At 36.1% G+C, this 20,765-nt stretch overlaps 1 protein-coding gene across 1 annotated transcript; it reads right to left on the bottom strand.

The window, feature by feature from the left end:
• Positions 1 to 1,094: 1,094 nt before the first annotated feature.
• On the bottom strand, positions 1,095 to 19,989 carry LOC127162384 (verrucotoxin subunit beta). The gene is made up of 5 exons (XM_051105177.1): positions 19,894 to 19,989; positions 18,132 to 18,224; positions 11,120 to 12,841; positions 1,504 to 1,536; positions 1,095 to 1,168 (listed from the first exon to the last, which is right to left on the bottom strand). The coding sequence occupies exons 2-5, from the start codon at positions 18,220 to 18,222 to the stop codon at positions 1,095 to 1,097; spliced, it is 1,920 nt and encodes a 639-aa protein (XP_050961134.1). The 5' UTR covers positions 18,223 to 18,224; positions 19,894 to 19,989.
• Between the last annotated feature and the right edge of the window lie 776 nt (positions 19,990 to 20,765).

Genomic DNA, 20,765 nt, shown 5'->3' with positions numbered 1-20,765 from the left:
ACTCTTTGTGGGGTTTTGCTCTTGGTGTTTTAGGGTTTTATAATGGTATGTGCTGGAGTCGCTTGTCTTCAGGTGTTTCCAGGGCTCTTTTTTGGATGTTAAAGGAGAGGATATTGGCCCAGCTCTGCCCTGCATCCATTGTTTGGTGATTTTCTTTGGACTTTGAGTGTTCTTTTACAGAAATCTAGGTGTAGAGTTTTAGTTGAATGTTCTTCCCAATTGAGAAAGTCAAATTTTATAGATGGACCCCAAACCTCACTGCTATATAGTACAATTGGTTCAATTATTGATTTGAAAAGTTTGAGCTGGATTTGGACTGGAATGTCAATTTTAATTGATCTTTTAATGGCACAGAAAGCCCTTTGAGTTTTCTCTTTGAGCTCCTTCACAGCCAAAGTAAAGTTACGTGTTGAGGAGATTTTTAGGCCGAGATAAGTGTATGTTTTTGTGGTTTCAGTGGTTCTGTGTGATAGTGTGAATGTGTGTGTTTGTCCCTGAGGTCTGGAGCAGTTCTGAAAGATCATGACTTTAGTTTTTTGGAGCTTTACTGTCAGGGCCCAGGACTGGCAGTAACTCTCCAATAGGTTTAGGATGTCCTGCAGCCCTTCTTTAGTGGGCGACAGGAGAACCAGGTCCAGGGGAGTGTTTAGTGAATTAGCCAATTGATTGATGTAAATGTTGAAGAGGGTGGGGCTTAAACTGCATCCCTGTCTCACTCCACGCCCTTGATGAAAAAAATCAGTTCTTTTGTTTCCAATTTTGACAGCACATTGACTGGTTGAGTACACTGATTTGATCAAATCATAGAATTTCCTCCCTATACCACTGTCAGTTAGTTTCAGATATAATCCATCATGCCAGATTGAGTCAAATGCTTTCTTTAAATCTATGAAACAAGCAAAATTGTTTCTTTTGCTTTAATATAATTATCAATTAATGTCTGTAATGTGAAGATGTGATCAGATGTGTGACATTTTGGGAGAAAACCAATTTGACATTTACTCAAGGCATTGTGTTTTATAAGGAAGTCTAAAAGTCTTGCGTTTAAGATACTGCAGAGGACCTTCCCCAAGTTACTGTTCACACAAGATGCCTCAGTATTTGTTGGGGTCTCCATTCTTGTAAATCGGGCTGATGAGGCCCTGGTTCCAGATCTCAGGGAAGAACCCTACACACAGAACATAATTGAAGAGTTTTAGGATGATTTCATTTCGTTCAGGATGCCGTCAACACCGCAGGCTTTCTTGGGCTCGAGGCCTCACAATTTAACTTCCAACTCTTTCATTGTGATGGGGAAATCTAAGGCGTTTTGGTTTGCTTTAACTGATTTTTCCAAAATGTCTTTTATTTTTTCATTTTTACACACGGAGCAGTGAGTGGGTGTGATTGTGGGTGGGTGTGTGTGTGTGTGTGTGTGTGTATGTGTGTGTTTAGAGTGTGTGTGTGTGAGTGTCATTATTCAAATCATTTATAAGATTAGAATGTTTTTTTTTAGTGACTTACATTGTAGGAAGTCGTCCCTGGTCCAGTTGGTGACTGTGAAATCAATGAACATTCAGTCAGTAAACAAACACACACAGCGCTGTGAGATTAATCAAATATCTTCAACTATAATTTTGACATTCTACAAATGTTCATTCTAATAAAGATTCCCATCACTCTAGATGTGGACTTACATTGTTTAGATGTCACATTTTGGTTGAAATTGAAAACTCAGCCTTTGTTTGATGTCAAGCTCCAGCATCTTTAAATAACTCCAAAAACAGCATTACCAGCTTCACTTATTAGAAACCAGATTGGCTTTGTTTCTGTCATACATTTACGTTACGTTTTTTTTGCAATTAACAGAGGTTTAGATGTTGATTAAAAGCAATAGTTTGGTTTGATGTCACCATTATGGCAATAAGCATTTTCTTTAGTTGGGCAAATTGAACTTTATCTCAATGTTTGTTTTTAATTGCTGTAACTATGTTTGTTATGGCACATACAGTTAGAAAAGAATGTGATCAGATGGTGTTAGCTGCTTGCTAAAAATATAATCAATCTGGTTCACTATAAGCGAAGCCTGTAATACTGTTTTTGGGCTTATTTAACGAAGCTGAACTTCAATGATCTGATCTGATCTCATATAGAGTTTAATCTATGCAATTAATTTCATATTAGTGACTATAAAAATGTATAAAACAGCGTAAAATCCAGTGGTGTTTTAATTAAATGATCTGTGTTTATGTCTATAAAGTTCCAAACATTGTTCACAAACCATTTAAAACTACTGAATGCTTAGACACACACAGACACCAAGAATCAGCATGAAGCATGTCACCATTGTTGGGATTCATACACTGATTCTTGATATTTGTGTGGATTTCAATCTGCAGGAGCATTGCTTTGCTGTGATAAGAAGTTAAAACCACAGATTAGACTGAATGAAAAAAGATAACTACATGATGATGTCTGAACTTTCAATATCATCTGATGATTTTTTTTGTTGTTGTTGTTTTTGTTTTAATAAACAGGTACAGCAGCTAAAGGGAAAACTGTCTAAAAAACAAGTTAATCTGGTATTTAATAAGTGAAGCTGGTAATGCTGTTTTTGGAGTAATTTAAAGAGGTCACTGGATGTCCATTTTCCACAAGTTGACAATATGATTCTTTAGGGTCTTAATGAAAAGTCTATAATATTCTTTGATTAAAAATTCTCAATGGTTTTGTAAAACAGCACCCTTTTTACCTTGTCAAAATCAGCTCTGCAAAAATCATCTCATTCTAAGGGATTGTTCCTTTAAATGCAAATGAGCTCTGCTCACCCCGCCCGTCTCTTCTCTCTGTGGAGTGACGAGCCTGTTTACTTAAGGTGCATTTAGCCACATTTAGCTGCGTTTAGCCACTAAACTTGCTAATCAGAACTTTATTAGGAAAGGTGATTGCAGAAATTCCAATCCCAACTCCACAGAGATCTTCAGATGAAGCCAACCCTGAAACAACATACAGCACTACCGAATTCTGCTACTAATTAATAGTGTTCTTTGTCTGTTTGATTATGTCATTAATTGATCTTTACCACACATCTCCACCATATGTACATCAAGCTACTACTACATATATTGTGAGTTATACTCACTTCTGCTGTAAGTGAATCGTGGGCGTACTGTGACGGCTGATCTGAGGTAAAACGTTCATGTCAATCAACTATCGTGTGACGCCACAATGACAGGCATCTGAGAATGGCTCAGGGATGTTATATTTACAGATTAATTAAAAACCACTGCATGGATTTTTATCATTATAGGGTAGATTTGTACATACACTGCCAACACACATTAATGTTCATAACAGCATAACATGTAAAAGTGAACTTTGCATCCGATGACCCCGTAGGGTATCAGAGCGAATCAGACAAATTGAAGATTCGATCAGAACATTGTTGAAACCAAAGAGCCAAATTCCACAAAGAGGCCCAGGCTAACCAGACCACATCATAAATATGTCCATGATACCTTGGCTGCAGCCAGCCTGAAGTAAGCCTAACCAACCAACGTTGAACAGCTTTGAACAGCTTGCAACATTAACACAATTACTGATAAACCCAACTCAGGAAGAAGATGGTCAATTTTGGGGCAAGAAACCCAAGACCATTGGTCAAAGATACAGCACATCAGGACCATCACATGAGGAAACTTTTTTGGGTGGTGCTCCCCCACTCAAGACAAGAACCAGACTGAAATTCCTTCAGAATTCTTTTGTTCCTCAGTACTGCCTCAGGTCACAGAATGATAGAGAGACTGTCTTAAATATGCACCAAAATGATGCTTAAAAGGACTAATGAATGAACATCAGACCATTGCATAACTCCCTACTATGTATGTTACCCACACATTTGTCTGTTATGTTCTAATCACTTGTTGTGTATGTCCTTTTAATAACTATTGAATAGCTTAAGGGTTTATATTCATGTTTGCTATGTATGAGTTTGAAAATTCATGCTTTGAACGTTTCTACTGATCAGTTCTTTGTCAAATGTATTATGTTCATGTTATAGAAATCATGGCCAAATTATACTCTGCTAGAGCGGGAAAATTATGACCATGTGACTGATAAAATAACATGTTGATTTATGTTTTGGGAGGAAAAACATAGCAATATCCCGAGTTAAGACAACATCTAATTGGTCAAGACACCATTTTGGGATGTGTCCAAATCTGAGTTTAAAACCACAAGACACCATCAAATTTTGCTTTTAGCTATTGGTCTTAACCATTGCTTTTAGTCATGCTTCTAGCTTGTAGTAAGGGCTTCTAGCCATGCTTTTTGCCATCAGATCTAGAAAGATCTGTTAGTGTTTCATGTTCTGTTGCTGTCAGTCATGTGACGTTTAAGTAATTAATCAATCAATCACAACGCGGAGAAGACGGGAAAGTTGGTTTTATCAAGTAAGAGTGGTTTACTTAATTTACATTATGTGTAATATTACTTTATGATGATATTAATATGCTGTGTGCACCTGAACATTTCTCATAGATCTGAATTGCTATGCAGTGCTGAGCTGGAGGTCGCTTTTAACAGGGAAACACTTAAAGTAAGTGCTTTATCTCATTTAAAATATATATTTAAGTAAGTTTTACTTCATTTACATGATGTATTTTATAAGATAATATTACTTTATGATGACATTTATTAGGGGTGTGACGAGACCCTTACCCCACGAGATGAGACGAGACACGAGACTGGGTTCACGAGAACGAGACGAGATTTTTTAACTTTTCTTAAGAAATACTTGATGAAATATATAGGGAAAATAGTCTTTTATTCAACTAAAAAAAAAAACAAAATGCAAAAAAAAATTAGGTGCATTTTGAACTTTATGAAATTAAACTTCCATTTTAATGAATTATTTGTAGTAACAAACATTTAAACAAGAGCTTCACCATTCTGGATAAATTAAGAATCCCAGATGTTTTTAATAAACTGGAGACCATGATTCTCTCAAAAAAAGATTAGAAAACTAAACAAAATAATGTATTTTAATAATAGTTCTGACAAACTGTTCATTGCTCAAGTCTTTTAAAAGCATATATTAATTTAAACAAAATAATGAAAAAAAATCCAATGAAGGAGTCAGTGTCTCACTTCATTAAGACTTATTTGACTATTGAAAACTCCTGATTGAATGATTCAATGACATCCTTTTTTTTAAACGGGCAGTTGTCGCCACCTGCTGGCGGAAGAGGATAAGCGTTACAATTCATACACGTGTTAAAATACTTTCATTTTGATCGCTACTGTAGACAATACGTGTTTATACACAAACTATAAACTTTTATCCCAGTACTTCTATTATTTAAATGTATATAACACAGAAATAATGATTATAATGTGGTTAAAAAGACTGCTTGTTACTTTTTCTGCATTCACATTTACCCCGACTCTCTGATTCATTAACATGGGCAGCGACAAGACGTGCTTCTCACGCTCCACTGACACTCGCGATGTGAAACAGTCCTAATAGACATAGCTGAATCGTTGTCTTTCAGTAGTACGATCACGTGGGTGTTTGAATTGAGATATGGATATTTTAAGGATTAATTGTGCAGCTCTAACGTTTTAAAAATGCAAAATGTTTTGCAAATGATATCGTCACGAGATCTCGGGAGACCTGACTAGTCCCGCAAGACACATCAGATCTCGCAAGATCTCGTGCCACGAGATCTCGTCACATCCCTAACATTTATACATTCTGTGTGACATTGACTTGTTTTAATGGGCGCACACACTGAACATTCAAGTCTGGAGTGGAAGGAGTTATGTTTGTTTGCTTGTTAGTTATTTTAAAACAACTTTAACGTACAAACATAAGTAACACTGTATATGAGCATTAAATAAGTAAATCTAACAATGTAAATTCTTTTATTAAACTGTATTGTTTTGTATATTCTATATATTAATTTTTCTTTTCTGCATTTCACCTTTGCTATAGTTTACTTCTAATAAACCTGACATTGTATAATAAATATTGTTGACAGATTGTTTATGTTCCTTCCTAGATTATTCCATGCTAATGGCCGTGCACCAGAGTTGGAGCGCATCTCCTGTCGAAGAACATCTCTAGACATTATGACTACCATATGACTAGTAAGTAATACCTTAACCATACACTACCATTCAAAAGTTTAAGGGTCAGATTTGTCATGTATTTGAAATAAGTCTTTCAAGTAATATTGTGAAATTAACATTTTTAAATATATATTTTCTATTTCAATATGTTTTAAAAAAGCTGATCCAACCTGATTTTGCAGCATCATTATGCTTACACTGTGTCTACACTGGACATGAGCAGCGCAATGTGACAAAATACAGTAGAACCCATTATAATCACTGATGCTGTCTATACTGGATGCGGCGAGGGGCGACACGACAAATCCATTACAGTACAGTAAACTGCTACACAGCAAAATCCCCAGTGTTATTTTAACACTTTAAGTGTGGACACATATAAACACTGAAGCAGTGTTAAAGGTAATATCTAAGGTAATAAAGTAGGTGATTAACGAAGTGATGATTGATCATTATTGAAGACACCTGATGTTAATAAGCAGAATCACCAAAGGAGAAAACCAAAATCATTATAGTGGTCAGTGTTTGCATTAGTTGGGCTCTTGACCCTTAAATCTTTAATACTAGATTTTGTTTGGCTGCTGTATTTGAGTTGAAACAGCCAGACAAACCAAAAGCTCAAGTCACCAGGTGATTATGTTTTAACATATTCATTGTTTGACGTAAATCACCTAGAGTCTAATCTCTAAGTTAGGTTTTTTTTTTTTTTTTGCTTATTATAATAGCCTTGACAATCCACAGAAGATCCAGCACTTCCTATACATTTTGGAAAGATTTTTTTACAACCTGTTTATGTTTATATATTTATATATATATATATATATATATATATATATATATATATATAAAAAAAAAAAAAAAAAAAAGTATTTCACCTAGGCACACATAGACATCAAGAACCAGCCCATGAATCTCAACAATGGTGACAAACAGCATATTTAGATAAACAGATCAACTCTGAACTCTCATAATTTATTCATGCTGCAATGCATGATGGGAGTCATGGATGAGTTCTGATTGGCTACGACACTCTTTTTGATGATCACCGTTGTTGTGATTCTCACACTGATTCTTCATGTCTGCGTGTCTAAATTAAGACAAACCTTTTTTTCCATCATCTATCTGATTATGGCAAAACTGATTGATCTTTTGTTCACAGTTTTTTTTTTTTTTTGTAATCTGTAAGGAAATTCTATGTCTAATACTCAAGTCACTATATGATGATTAAGTCAAGCACAGTCAATGCCATCTTACTGACTTTTGCTCTTTGCTTGTCTGGCTGTTATAACTCAGTAATTGCAGCCAAACAAGACCTAATATTGCCGATTTAAGGGTCAAGAGCCCAACTAATGCAAACACTGACCACTATAATGGTTGCTTAAAAAATTTGGTTTTCTCCTTTGGTGATTCTGCTTATTAACATCAGGTGTCTTCAATAATGATCAATCATCACTTCGTTAATCACCTAATTATCTTGTTAACTTTAACACTGCTTCAGTGTTTATATGTGTCCACACTCAGAGTGTTAAATTAACACTGGGGATTTTGCTGTGTAGCTTTCACTGTTACGCTGATGATACTCAGCTCTATATTTCTTCACAGCCCGGCAAAACATACCAACTTGAAAAACTAACGGATTGTGTAGTTGAGATAAAAAACTGGGCCCGTATTCACGAAACATCTTAAGGCTAAACATAGGTCATAACTTGCCGATTTAGGAGAAAATCTTAAAGATAATGTGCATGCCAGTCCTAAATTTAGGACTTCTAAGTTTTTGCTCTAAGAGTGTTTCACAAAGCGTTTAGCACTAAAACTAGCTCCTAAATCTATGCAACGTAAAGGCTTTTGTAAAAAAAACTTTTGTAAAACTGTACATTTTAATATTATTGTGTTGGTTTTACTGTTGAAGACTGCTGTAATAAAAATATTTCTCATAATTGCTTGTGTTAGTGTTTCACATTACTTATTTTCATAGGCGTAATTTATGGGTGGGACACTTTTTGCAAGGCTCGATGTTGTCCCAACACTGTTTTGAACTGATCTTGTGGCATGGGTGTACCTAATGCTGATGAAACATTCCTTTCTGTTAAATAAGGTGCTGACGCTTTTCTGTAATCATGCTTAATGTTCGTTGTGATGTTAATTAGTGACATAACTTTCTCAATGCGGCTTGTGCTCAGTGTTCACACGCGAGCACTTCAATCCATCCCTTATGACTCATTCCGGTTAAAAAAACAAAACAAGATACACATGCGATTGCGGATTAGATCCCAAAATCTCTAATTCACTTAATGAAAACTCTACCACTAGACTATTTGGGATTACACAGAAATGATGCATATCTATGTATTTATTCACTGCCATCATTTATCTCAGGGCTAATAACATATTATTAAAGTACATGTAAGAATAAAACTATCATGTTAAAAAACGAGTTTAATGTCATTACATTATGTACACATAATCAGAGCCTATAACCACAAAACATTTTATCTTACCACTAAAAGTTCTCCTAAATAGCAGTAAACATTTTTAGCTAAGAGTTTTCTCTTAAAACCTATTCACAAAGCTGCTGAGACAAACTTTTACTAAGGAATAGAGAGAAGTCTTAAGATAAAAGTAAGGGTGGAGTTGACCTCGTTGCTATGAATGATGTCTACATGCTTATTAACTACACACACAGCGATTGGCTGATAGGGGAGGAATCTCTGTCAGACATTTACTCATTGAAATAATGTGACGTGCAATATTATATTACCATATTAAAATAAAGTAAATAAACATTCTGCATTTATTTGCACGCATATTCCCACACAAATTTTTTTAGTCTTGGAGGTTATCCCAGCTCCAAATTTTCATTTGATTACATCCTTGTTTTGGGCAAGAAGTAACAGCTGTTCTTGCGTTCAGTTTGGTTTTCTTTTACGTTTGCGTATCTCATTATCAGTCATGATTATTCTGTTCTGTTAATAAAAAAGTTATTTACGTCAGCACTGATAGCCTAGTGGTTAGTGTGCCAACAAACAGTGCAACAGCGCTCAGGGTGACCTGAGTTTGATTCCTTTTTCCAAATGTTTTGCCGATCCCGCCCCCCTCTCTTCACCCAATGATTTCGTGTTAGTTCTATGTCATTAAAAGTATAAAAATCCCTTTAAAAAAAGTCTGTTTATATGCATATCAGCTAATTGTTTATTATAAGAAGCACACATGTAAAAGGCTGTCAATCATTTGAACATAGACTGGTTTAATAAGTGACACTTACCCTGCATTTTAAATTCTTTATTTGAATGTGGCAACATTTTTTACAAACTTTTTAAAACTTTATTTGAATATGGCAACATTTACAACAATATTTCTATGAATAAATGTTTGACAGAGACTCCTCCCCTATCAGCCAATCACTGTGTGCATGATTAATGAGCATGCTGACATCATCCATAGTAACGAGGTCAACCCCGCCCTTACTCTTAGCTTAAGACTTCTCTCTACTCCTTAGTAAAAGTTTGTCTCAGCAGCTTTGTTAATAGGTTTTAAGAGAAAACTCTTAGCTAAAAAATTTGTACTCCTATTTAGGAGAACTTTTAGTGGTAAGATAAAATGTTTTGTGAATATGGGCCCTGGATGACAAGTAATTTTTTACTGCTAAATTCTGAAAAAACAGAGGTGTTAAATATTGGACCTAAAACCTCAGCGTGTAATAACCTACAACACTGTCTAAAACAATGTCAATTCTTTGTCATCAGTTATGAACCTAGGTGTGCTATTTGATGGCAATCTTTCCTTTGAAAACCACATCTCTAGTATTTGAAAAACTGCATTTATCTAAATTACGACCTATGCTCTCAATGTCAAATGCTGAAACATTAATTCATGAGTTTATGACCTCAAGATTAGATTATTGTAATGCTTTATTGGGTGGTTGTTCTGCTCGTTTAATAAACAAACTCCAGCTGGTCCAAAATAAAGCAGCTAGAGTTCTTACTAGAACCAGAAAGTATGATCATATTAGCCCGGTTCTGTCTACACTGCACTGGCTCCCTATTAAACATCGTATAGATTTTAAAATCTTGCTAATTAATTATAAAGCCCTGAATAGTTTAGCTCCTCGGTACACAGCAAAATCCCTAGTGTTAATTTAACACTCTGAGTGTGGACACATATAAACACTGAAGCAGTGTTGAAATTAACAAGATAATTATGTGATTAACAAAGTGATGATTGATCATCATATAGTGACTTGAGTATTTGACATAGAATTTCCTTACAGATTATAACAAAAAACTGTGAACAAAAGATCACAAAAGAATTAAAAATTTTGGTTTTCTCCTTTGGTGATTCTGCTTATTAACATCAGGTCTTCAGTTATGATCAATCATCACTTCGTTAATCACCTAATTATCTCGTTAACTTCAACACTGCTTCAGTCTTTATATGTGTCCACACTCAGAGTGTTAAATTAACATTGGGGATTTTGCTGTGTGTAATGCACATGTCTGTGGCGCGTTACAGCTCCAGCACGACCACCGGAGCCAAATAAACCGGAAGGTTTATTTCCACAGTTTCTGAAGAGTCTCAAAAAAATTAGGTGTCTTGTTATTGTCAAAGACATCAGCAACAGGCCGTATCTCAGACTTTCATCAATACACGATACTATCATCTATCAGCACAGCCCTAATACAGGTGACAGTAATAACTCAGAGAAAGAAACTCCACAGCAGAGGAAATGGACACATGCATGGCGACTTAGCAAAACCCTGATCATCACCCACAGCGGAGTGATGTCATCTTGATTATGCCTTTGTTAGTAAGTCCTATCCCCGCCATGAACCTAATACACCTAATGGGTGGTTATTAATATAGTAGCTGTACAAATAATGAATATACTGCTGTGTGAACAGGACAGTTTGGTGGTTACACCTGTTTAATTCTAAATGCTGACTGTTTGAACACAGCAAATGTTTTAAAGAAATTAAAATAAAAAAGAAAACACTGTGCAGATGACACTTACTTAAAGCGAGCGTAGGACTGACAGTTTCACTGGCTTCACTCACTCCCACTTTACCCAGTATCCTGTAGCGGATCAGGTACTGCTTTCCAGATACCAGTTCAGTAAGGCTGAAGTCTTCATCAGTTGTGTCAATGACAACCCATTGTTCCTCAGCTCCAGAATTTGCTTTGATCTGCTTGTACTCCACTCTGTACTTCACTGTTTCTCCAGTTGGGGACTTCTGCAGTTTCAGGGAAACAGATGAGTCCAGGACATTCTTCACTACTGGTGGGGGCGGCTTGGACACGGGCTGAAACTTTGTGTCTGTCAGTTTCCCATTTTCATACAGATAGATGGAGGAGCCTGGAATGGTGCGACTGGAGATGGCAGATATAATGAATTGGATACTCTTCTCATTTTTATTGGCCTCTGAAAATCTCTTGAAGAGATGTAAGTTCTCTCTCATCTTTGCAATGACATCAGGATCTTTGAACCACTTCCTGATGTCTGATCTCACAGAATGCAGGGGTTTTATTTCATCTAGCTCTTTAAACGTGTCAGATTTTAGAAACTCTGTCAGGGTTGAAAGATATGGGTCTTCATATTTTAGAGATGTGAAAGTCAAGCACAACACTACATCAACATCAGGATCAAGAAGGATGGCGCTGAGCCCGTCTGAATCTGCAATGTTGATCTCATTTAGTGTCTTGCTGTTTTTATTCAACAAGTTAAGTTCAGACTTTGCATCATCTAACCATTGGTTAAGTAATTCAGCATTAAAAGGGGAGCTGCTGTGTATCTTCAGGATGTCTTCCAGGGATTGTTCCTCCATACCTCCTCCTCGAATGGCAGGCAAGACTCTGGCCAGTGCTTTCTGGAGCACTATCTTGTAAATGCTAAATGAATCCTGAAATGAGCACAGCCTTTCTTTGACGTCACTGAAAACATTTACCTCTGTTCTTCCACACAGGTCATTGCATGTCCTCTCTACATCCCCCAGCCAATCCATCATATCTCCAATGTTGGAAATCAAACGTGTGCTGATTTCTCTCTTCAGCTGAGCTGCTTTTGTATCTACTAGGGAAAGAGGATAGAGCCAGACTTTTATTGGCACTGCATTCTGTGGATTCTCCTTCAGTAGAGTGGGGAGCTTCTTGTACAGCTCTAGGGCTTCCATGTATGTGGTGGGACTCTGCTCAAGATTGAAGTCACTATGAAATGTGCAGTTGATATTCTCAGCCTTTTTATTATCCTCAACTGTCATTTTTAAAGCTCCTTTTCCCTCAATGGAAAATCCAGGGATCTTCTTGACCATGATATCTAGTTCTCCCTCAATCTCCTGCTTGTTTTCATCTTCTGCAAATGAGCGATCAAAAACCAGGAAGGCCTGAGCTCCGTACAGCACAGCCGTGACCACATGAGTTGCAGTTTTCTGGTCAAACACCTGAGGGTAGGTGATCTGGCCCAGCTGAGTCATAGTGAGTTGATCGAATCTCGAGGTTTCACTGTAATGCATTGTTACTCTGGACTGTTGGTTGGAGGATTTGGTGTTTCGCAGGAACTTGGCAGATCCTCCCACCTCCACCAGCCCCCCACAAAAGCTGGCCTTCAGTGAAGCGCTTATGTTCAGGAGACTGGCCTTACTAGAGAGAGAGTCAGAGCTACTGAACTTCAAATCTGTCATGAGCTTAAGATGACTGTCCAAATCTTCACTCAGTGATTTCTTATCCCACAAAGTAACACCTGAAATGAGAAATGTTTTTCACAGTTATGTATGAGGATACAATGTACAACCAAAGTAAAAATGCATCCTGTATCTGTAAAACAATTTCAAACTTTTAAATTGTATATTTGTGTGCTTAATTTTATTGAGTCTTAAATTAGTTATATAAGTACTTTTAGTAACACTTAACGACGTTCATTAATAAGTCATTAATAAACAATATATAATGCTTAACAGATCATTAGTAAATATATAGTCATATAGCATTTGTTTGTGTGTGTGTGTGTGTGGTTCCTCTGCACTCTATTATGCAGCCCTATATGCTGTTTTCCATTTGGAGATAAAACTTAGGTAGGTAGTAAAGTAATGGTGTTTTCAGACTCATGCTAGAAACATGCTAGCTACTTGCTAATCATGCTAGAAACATGCTAACAACTTGCTAATCATGCTAGAAACATGCTAACAACTTTGCTAATCATGCTAAAAACATGCTAGCTACTTGTTAATCATGCTAGAAACATGCTAGCAACTTTGCTAATCATGCTAGAAACATGTTAGCTACTTGCTAATCATGCTAGAAACATGCTAGCAACTTTGCTAATCATGCTAGAAAAATGCTAACAACCTGCTAATCATGCTAGAAGCATAATAGCAACTTTGCTAATCATGCTAGAAACATGCTAGCTACTTGTTAATCATGCTAGAAACATGCTAGCAACTTCGCCAATCATGCTAGAAACATGCTAGCTACTTGCTAATTATGCTAAAAACTTGCTACCTATTTGTTAATCATGCTAGAATAATGCTGGCAACTTTGCTAATCATGCTAAAAACATGCTAGCTACTTGTTAATCATGGTAGAAACATGCTAGCAACTTTGTTAATCATGCTAGCTACTTGCTAATCATGCTAGAAACATGCTAGTAACTTTGCTAATTATGCTAGAAACATGCTAACAACCTGCTAATCATGCTAGAAGCATGCTAGCAACTTTGCTAATCATGTTAGAAACATGCTAGCTACTTGTTAATCATGCTAGAAACATGCTAACAACTTGTTAATCACAGAGGTGTAAAATCCAGGTTCCGTGAGTAAAATTCCTCCCCAGTATTTTGTTCCAATCACCTGAATTTGCTAATTAGCAAATTAATTTTTCAGCCAGTAGGTCAGAGATGAGACCAAGTCATTCCTTTCGAGTCACAAGCAAGTCTCGAGTTAAATCCCAAGTCCTCAAAGAGTTAAAGTTAATGAGGTAATTAAGTGACTAATTAAGTGATGATTGTGTATTAGTGATGAACACCTGCTGTTACTGAGAATTACAGAGGATCAGATGTTGATGTTTTAGTGGTTAAAATGATGCCACCATCATGGAGATCAGTGTGTGCTTTAGTTGTGCTCTTGACCCTTGACCTGCTATCTTAGATCTTTTTTTTTTTTTATAACAATATATGTGGTGTTGTGAAACAGTGAGATCAGAGCAGCAAAGTAAACAATCACTAGCTGTTTTAATATGACAATGTAGGCATCATGAACTTGCTTGACCACATCCAAAATAACTTTTTTTTCTTTCTTATATGTTTAGGTTTTGCAGCATGTAAGCAGAATGCTTTTTTTCTAACCGAAACAGTGAAATAATTTAAAACATGTAAAGCATATACAAATTTGAACATCTGCAATATTTAGACACACACAGACATCAAGAACCAGCATATAAATCTCAACAATGGTGATGATCAACAAAACGCTTCATGCTGCAATGCATGCTGGGTATACAGCATAGGATAAACGCTCCTTATGTAGTGCAGTATGAATAAATATTATCACCACTGTTGAGGATTGTATGCTAAATGTTCATGTCTAAAAACCTGAGCCAATACAGTTTTTTCTTTTCATATTGAAACATTATAGGGGTTTTGTTTGTTTGTTTGTTAAGCTTTTGATTCAATAATGCAAAAACATCTGCTGTAAAACAACATTGCAATTGCTTAGAAGCAAATTACATTAATTTACTCAAAGGGTCAAGAGACAAACTAAAGCACACCTTGACCACAATTATGGTGGCATCGTGTTCTTTCTTTGTTTCTTTAAATTCTCAATAAGAGATTCTGCAGACATAAAATAAAGCCAGTCTCAGCTCTTTTTATTTTGTTTTTTCAGTTGATTTTAACCAAGGCTGTGTCTGATGTCAGTTGTAGTTCTTGTGTTTGTCTTTTCTTCAGTGATGCTGCTTGTTAACAGCAGGTGTTCATTACTAATGCACAATCATCACTTAATTAGTCACTTAATTACCTCATTAACTTTAACTCTTTGAGGACTTGGGATTTGACTCGAGACTTGCTTGTGACTCGAAAGCAATGACTTGGTCCCATCTCTGACCTACTGGCTGAAAAACTAATTTGCTAATTAGCAAATCCAGGTGATTGTAACAAAATACTGGGGAGGACTTTTACTCATGGAACCTGGATTTTACACCTCTGCCCTGCAGGGCCTTATACAACTCTCCCAGGCTCAAAACACCTGAGAGGGCAGCATACCCTCTTCAGACAACTGCGGTAAAGAGGCAAAAAAAAAAAAAAAAGCACTTTCTTCTTTGCTCTCCGACTTCAACTTACTTCTGTAAAGGTTCTGATAAAAATTAACTGCTCTCCATCGGATAAACAGGATCTAGCAACACCAGCCCATCTTCAGGTCGCAAGGCCAGAATTAACTGCCTCTGCCCATTCTCTTTCTCAAGGCTGAAAATGTATTTGGATGGTGCATCCATCTGAACTATACTTTGACATCTCGAACAGACCAGTGCCCCCTGTGTTTTATATCCTATCATTTCAGTTAACCAAGCATTTTTCTTTGAACAAACTTCTAAATAGAAATGACCCCAGTGAATTCAGCTAGCTGTTAACATTTATTTTAGGCTAAGAAATGTTAAAGAGCCATAAGCACTTTTAGGTTTAAGAGACCTTGAAACAAAACTGCACTGCACCATACCATGACCTGAGAAACCTACTGGAGTCATTGAACAACTATTAAAAATATTCACCTGATGCTTGAAACCATAGAATCTATGTAATCTAGCAGAAGTCGTGACCATGGGGCATATAAAAGTGCTTTATTAGCAGATCTGAGGGACTTAGATAAAAAACAAGATCAGAGATGTAAGATGGAGCTTGTCCATTAAGTGCTTTAAAAACAATCAGCAATATTTTGAATTGAATTCTAAAAGAGACAGGAAGCCAGAGAAGAGAAGCTAAAATTTAAGTTATGATCTGTTATTTATTTATTTTTTTCCACCAGTTAACAGTCTAGCTGCTGCACTCTGGACCACCTGCAAACACACAAAGATAGGGAAAGACCAAGATATAAAGAATTACAGTAGTCCAACTGTGATGTGATAAATGCATGAATTACTTTTTCCAAGTCTTGAAAGGAAAGTGTCACTTTAAGTCTGGAAATGATTCTCAATTGATAGTAGCTGTTTTTAACAACTGAGCTAATTTGCTTTTCAAGACAAAGCTCAGTGATTAAAATCCATTTAATCTCTCTTAATATTTCTATTGCTAGCTTCACATGGCTCACTAACTAGCTTTCTCTGCAGTGCTATACGGACATGTCTCTGTACTTTTTGACTTTGTTACAGGGTAGGACTTCCGCAAGCACCTCTCCTGCTGAAGTCATAACCTCTCGTACTGTCGACAGATTGTGGTGATGGTCTCACGCATCGCTACTGGATCCAGCCTGATGATAGCCTATATGCTGCTGCTGCTGCTTGCTACTGCCAGTACATCCACAACATGCTGCTGTAAGCATGTAAAAAATACTGCTGCTGCACATAGAACACATATGAATAAACCCCATTTAGCATACATGAATCAACACGTAGCAGATCTATACAGGTGGAGCTGGGGAAGGTGGAGGGTCTCTGAAGTGCACTGCAAACTGCTACAGCAAACAAAAGGCATGTATTTAAATATTGAGCAGTAAGCTCATTGGCTACCAATCCAGGAAAGAACCAATCAGCTACCATGTGATAATGATGTCGCCATCAAAGGGTTTCATGCCAGAACTGTATTTGTCTGTCATGACAACTCTCGGAGGGATTGTCATGGTAATGTACATGATAGTGTTAATGTATTTGGTCTTGTCAGAATAGATGCTGCGCTGCTGCTGCTGCTCCTGCTGCTGCGGCTTCTGTGGCAGAGCAAGTACTGAGATTTGCTACTGCCAAAACATCCACAACATGCTGCTGTAAGCATGCAAAAAATACTGCTGATGCACATATAACACACATATGAATAACCCCCCACAAAGCAGGAGACACGGTACACAATACAAGCCAATATATGCATGCCACTGATTATAAGGATAAAGGAAAGACAAGACACCCCCCACAAAGCAGATCCATTGCCAAGACTTATGTACTGCTGCTGCTCCAAAGAGCCATATGAACCGCATGTATTACAACATGTTTAAAAAAGTGATTTTCATTATGGTGTTTTCTGAGCAGAAAAAAAATAAATGAAATAATAATAGATTTAAATAAAAAAAAAAACTTTAAATATGACCTACACACACACCCATATAAACCAGCTGGATGCTCACTCAGTCCAACAATTAGTCTTGGTAAGGGATGAATAAGGAAACTCATCTTATGTAAATGTATGAAGGCCTGTATGTTGCTGTACATCGCAAAATCCCCAGTGTTAATTTAGCACTCTGAGTGTGGACACATATAAACACTGAAGCAGTGTTGAAGTTAACGAGATAATTAGGTGATTAACAAAGTGATGATTGATCATTATTGAAGACACCTGACGTTAATAAGCAGAATCACCAAAGGAGAAAAAAAAATTTAAGCAACCATTATAGTGGTCAGTGTTTGCATTAGTTGGGCTCTTGACCCTTAAATCATCAATGTTAGGTCTTGTTTGGCTGCAATTACTGAGTTATAACAGCAAGACAAGACAAGACAAGACAAGACAAGACAAGACAAGTTTTTGCAATATGGGTTATAAAGTGCACAATCGTATATGAGTTAGAAGTATAATAATTTGTAAGCATTTTAATTTCTACATGAACTAATGATTTGTTCGTCATTATTTAATATGCAATAACTTCATTAGTACACATTTAAAAGCACATAATCTCAATCTTTCAGGTATTTGAACGCATATTAACTAACAAGCTGTTAAGCATTATAATGTTTTATCAGTGTAATTATTAATGAAAATTATTATAATGTTTCCATATATTTTGTGGATTCGCAATTAGTTGAAAAAGGAAACAAAAAGCTTCTTTTTTAAGTAGTTAAATCACCTGGAATTAAGGAATCCTTGCGGCAGTCATACAGCATACCAGGAAAGAGAGGTCTTCCTAGGGCTGCCAGTTCAATGGGTTCTGATCCCATGTCTGTAGTAAAATAAAATTAAAAATAGCTGTAACCGTGTCTGTAAAGCACATGTGCTATGGCAAGGAATACCAAAAAGAGACTGCAACCAGATGATAACAACACAATCATTACCTAGATTCAATATGCAGTCTTTCTGAGGTGTTAATAATCTAAAATTTCTCATTTTAATAGCTATTTGGTTATACAAAATACACAGCAAAATCCCCAGTGTTAATTTAACACTCTGAGTGTGGACACATATAAACACTGAAGCAGTGTTAAAGGTAATATCTAAGGTAATAAATTAGGTAATTAACGAAGTGATGATTGATCATTATTGAAGACACCTGATGTTAATAAGCAGAATCACCTTAAATCTTTAATACTAGATTTTGTTTGGCTGCTGTATTTGAGTTGAAACAGCCAGACAAACCAAAAGCTCAAGTCACCAGCTGATTATGTTTTAACAAATTCATTGTTTGACGTAAATCACTTAGAGTCTAATCTCTAAGTTAGTTTTTTTTTTTTTTTTTTTTTTTTTGCGCTTATTGTAATAGCCTTGCCAATCCACAGAAGATCCAGCACTTCCTATACATTTTGGAAAAAATTTTTTACAACCTACTTTAAAAAATGATAATAATGGTGATGATAATGATGATGATGATGATAATAATAATAATAAAATAATAATAATAATAAAATTAATAATAATAATAATAAAATAATAAAAATAATAAAATAATAATAATAAATAATAATAATTAATAATTAATAATTAATAATTAATAATAATAATAATAATAATAATAATAATAATAATAATAATAATAATAATAATAATAATAATAATAATTCCACCTGGGCACACATAGACATCAAAAACCAGCCCATGAATCTTAACAATGGTGACAAACGGCATATTCAGACAAACAGATCAACTCTGAACTCACATAATTTATTCATGCTGCAATGCATGATGGGAGTCATGGATGAGTTCTGATTGGCTACAACACTCTTTTTGATGGTCACCGTTGTTGTGATTCTCACACTGATTCTTCATGTCTGTGTGTCTAAATTAAGACAAACCTTTTTTTTCATCATCTCTCTGATTATGGCAAAACTGATTGCTCTTTTGTTCACAGTTTTTTTTTTTTTTGTAATCTGTAAGGAAATTCTATGTCAAATACTCAAGTCACTATATGATGATTAAGTCAAGCACAGTCAATGCCATCTTATTGACTTTTGCTCTTTGCTTGTCTGGCTGTTATAGCTCAGTACTTGCAGCCAAACAAGACCTAATATTGCTGATTTAAGGGTCAAGAGCCCAACTAATGCAAACACTGACCACTATAATGGTTGCTTAAAAAATTTTGGTTTTCTCCTTTGGTGATTCTGCTTATTAACATCAGGTGTCTTCAAAAATGATCAATCATCACTTCGTTAATCACCTAATTATCTTGTTAACTTTAACACTGCTTCAGTGTTTATATGTGTCCACACTCAGAGTGTTAAATTAACACTGGGGATTTTGCTGTGTAGGATCCAGCAGTGTAGTTATTTATTAAGGATTTTAAAAGCATGATAAGTCACAAACATTTTGAACTGCTTTTTAAACAGCTAATAATCTGTTGGTGGCGCTGCACACTACCATAACACTACCTGCTTGTATAATTTTAAATCATGTCTTACCTGGAGTTTCTGTGCAGTCTATGGTATGTTAATAAATGAAGTTGTCTGGTAATGTCTTCGACTGAAGTCTGAAGCCAGCTGGATTTCTGTTCTTATATTTATAACACTCTGTCAGGAAATGTTCCATGAAAGCTTTTTCACTGGAAGAAATACTTCCACAGAAGAAGGTATTTAGATAACAAGAAGGTAAGTATCTGATTCTGATTAAAATCTACACGGCGTCGTTTGCAGGGAATGAGGAGTGGTGGCGAGGAGATAAAGAACAGAGAGTTTATTCATGTAAACAGGAACAGCAGGGAATCCACACGCAAAGATCACTGCAAGAAACTTTACAGACATGGAGTGACTAACAGAATGACTTCAAGAACCAACCAAGACATGGTGAACACAACCAAACTTATATGCAAAGACTAATCAGGGGAAGACAGGTGTAAACGATCAAACAGTGACATAATAATTAGACACGGAACAGGAAAGACCAAATAAGGGCATACACAGGGAGAAACCACAAAACAGTCCACAGGGGTGTGACACACACCCACATGTGATTTGATTTATGTTCTGTCACTGTTAACGCTTGTCCCTTGTTCGTTTGATTTGTCATATGTTCTGTATATTATCGTGTTTGGCTCGGTATTAGCCAAGATTCAACTAATGAGTCAACTAGGTTTGTTCTGCTGTTAATTCTTGCAAAATCAGTTTGTTCTTCGCTGCTATTAGTGACTTTCAGAAAACATATGGGCAACACTTTAGAATACTGTTTCTTACTTAAGCCATAACTAATAAGGAAATACTGTAAAACTAATAACAGACGTCACTGCACTCTTTGAAGAAAAGGTTCTATCAGGCCCTTCATATTTGGAACCCCTTAA

This window comes from Labeo rohita, unplaced genomic scaffold (assembly GCF_022985175.1).
Source record: "Labeo rohita strain BAU-BD-2019 unplaced genomic scaffold, IGBB_LRoh.1.0 scaffold_920, whole genome shotgun sequence".
Lineage (NCBI taxonomy): Eukaryota > Metazoa > Chordata > Actinopteri > Cypriniformes > Cyprinidae > Labeo > Labeo rohita.
The sequence above is the reverse complement of the archived record's forward strand: the minus strand, read 5'-3'. Positions and strand labels throughout refer to the sequence as shown.

Bases quoted from the DNA above. Each gene is read 5' to 3' on its own strand.
- LOC127162384 (XM_051105177.1), bottom strand. From the start codon at position 18,222: ATGGGATCAGAACCCATTGAACTGGCAGCCCTAGGAAGACCTCTCTTT. The intron at 12,842-18,131 runs GTGATTTAACTA...TTCTCATTTCAG, and splicing joins CAAGGATTCCTTAATTCCAG to GTGTTACTTTGTGGGATAAG. The intron at 1,537-11,119 runs GTAAGTGTCATC...TTGATTTCACAG, and splicing joins CAGTCCTACGCTCGCTTTAA to TCACCAACTGGACCAGGGAC.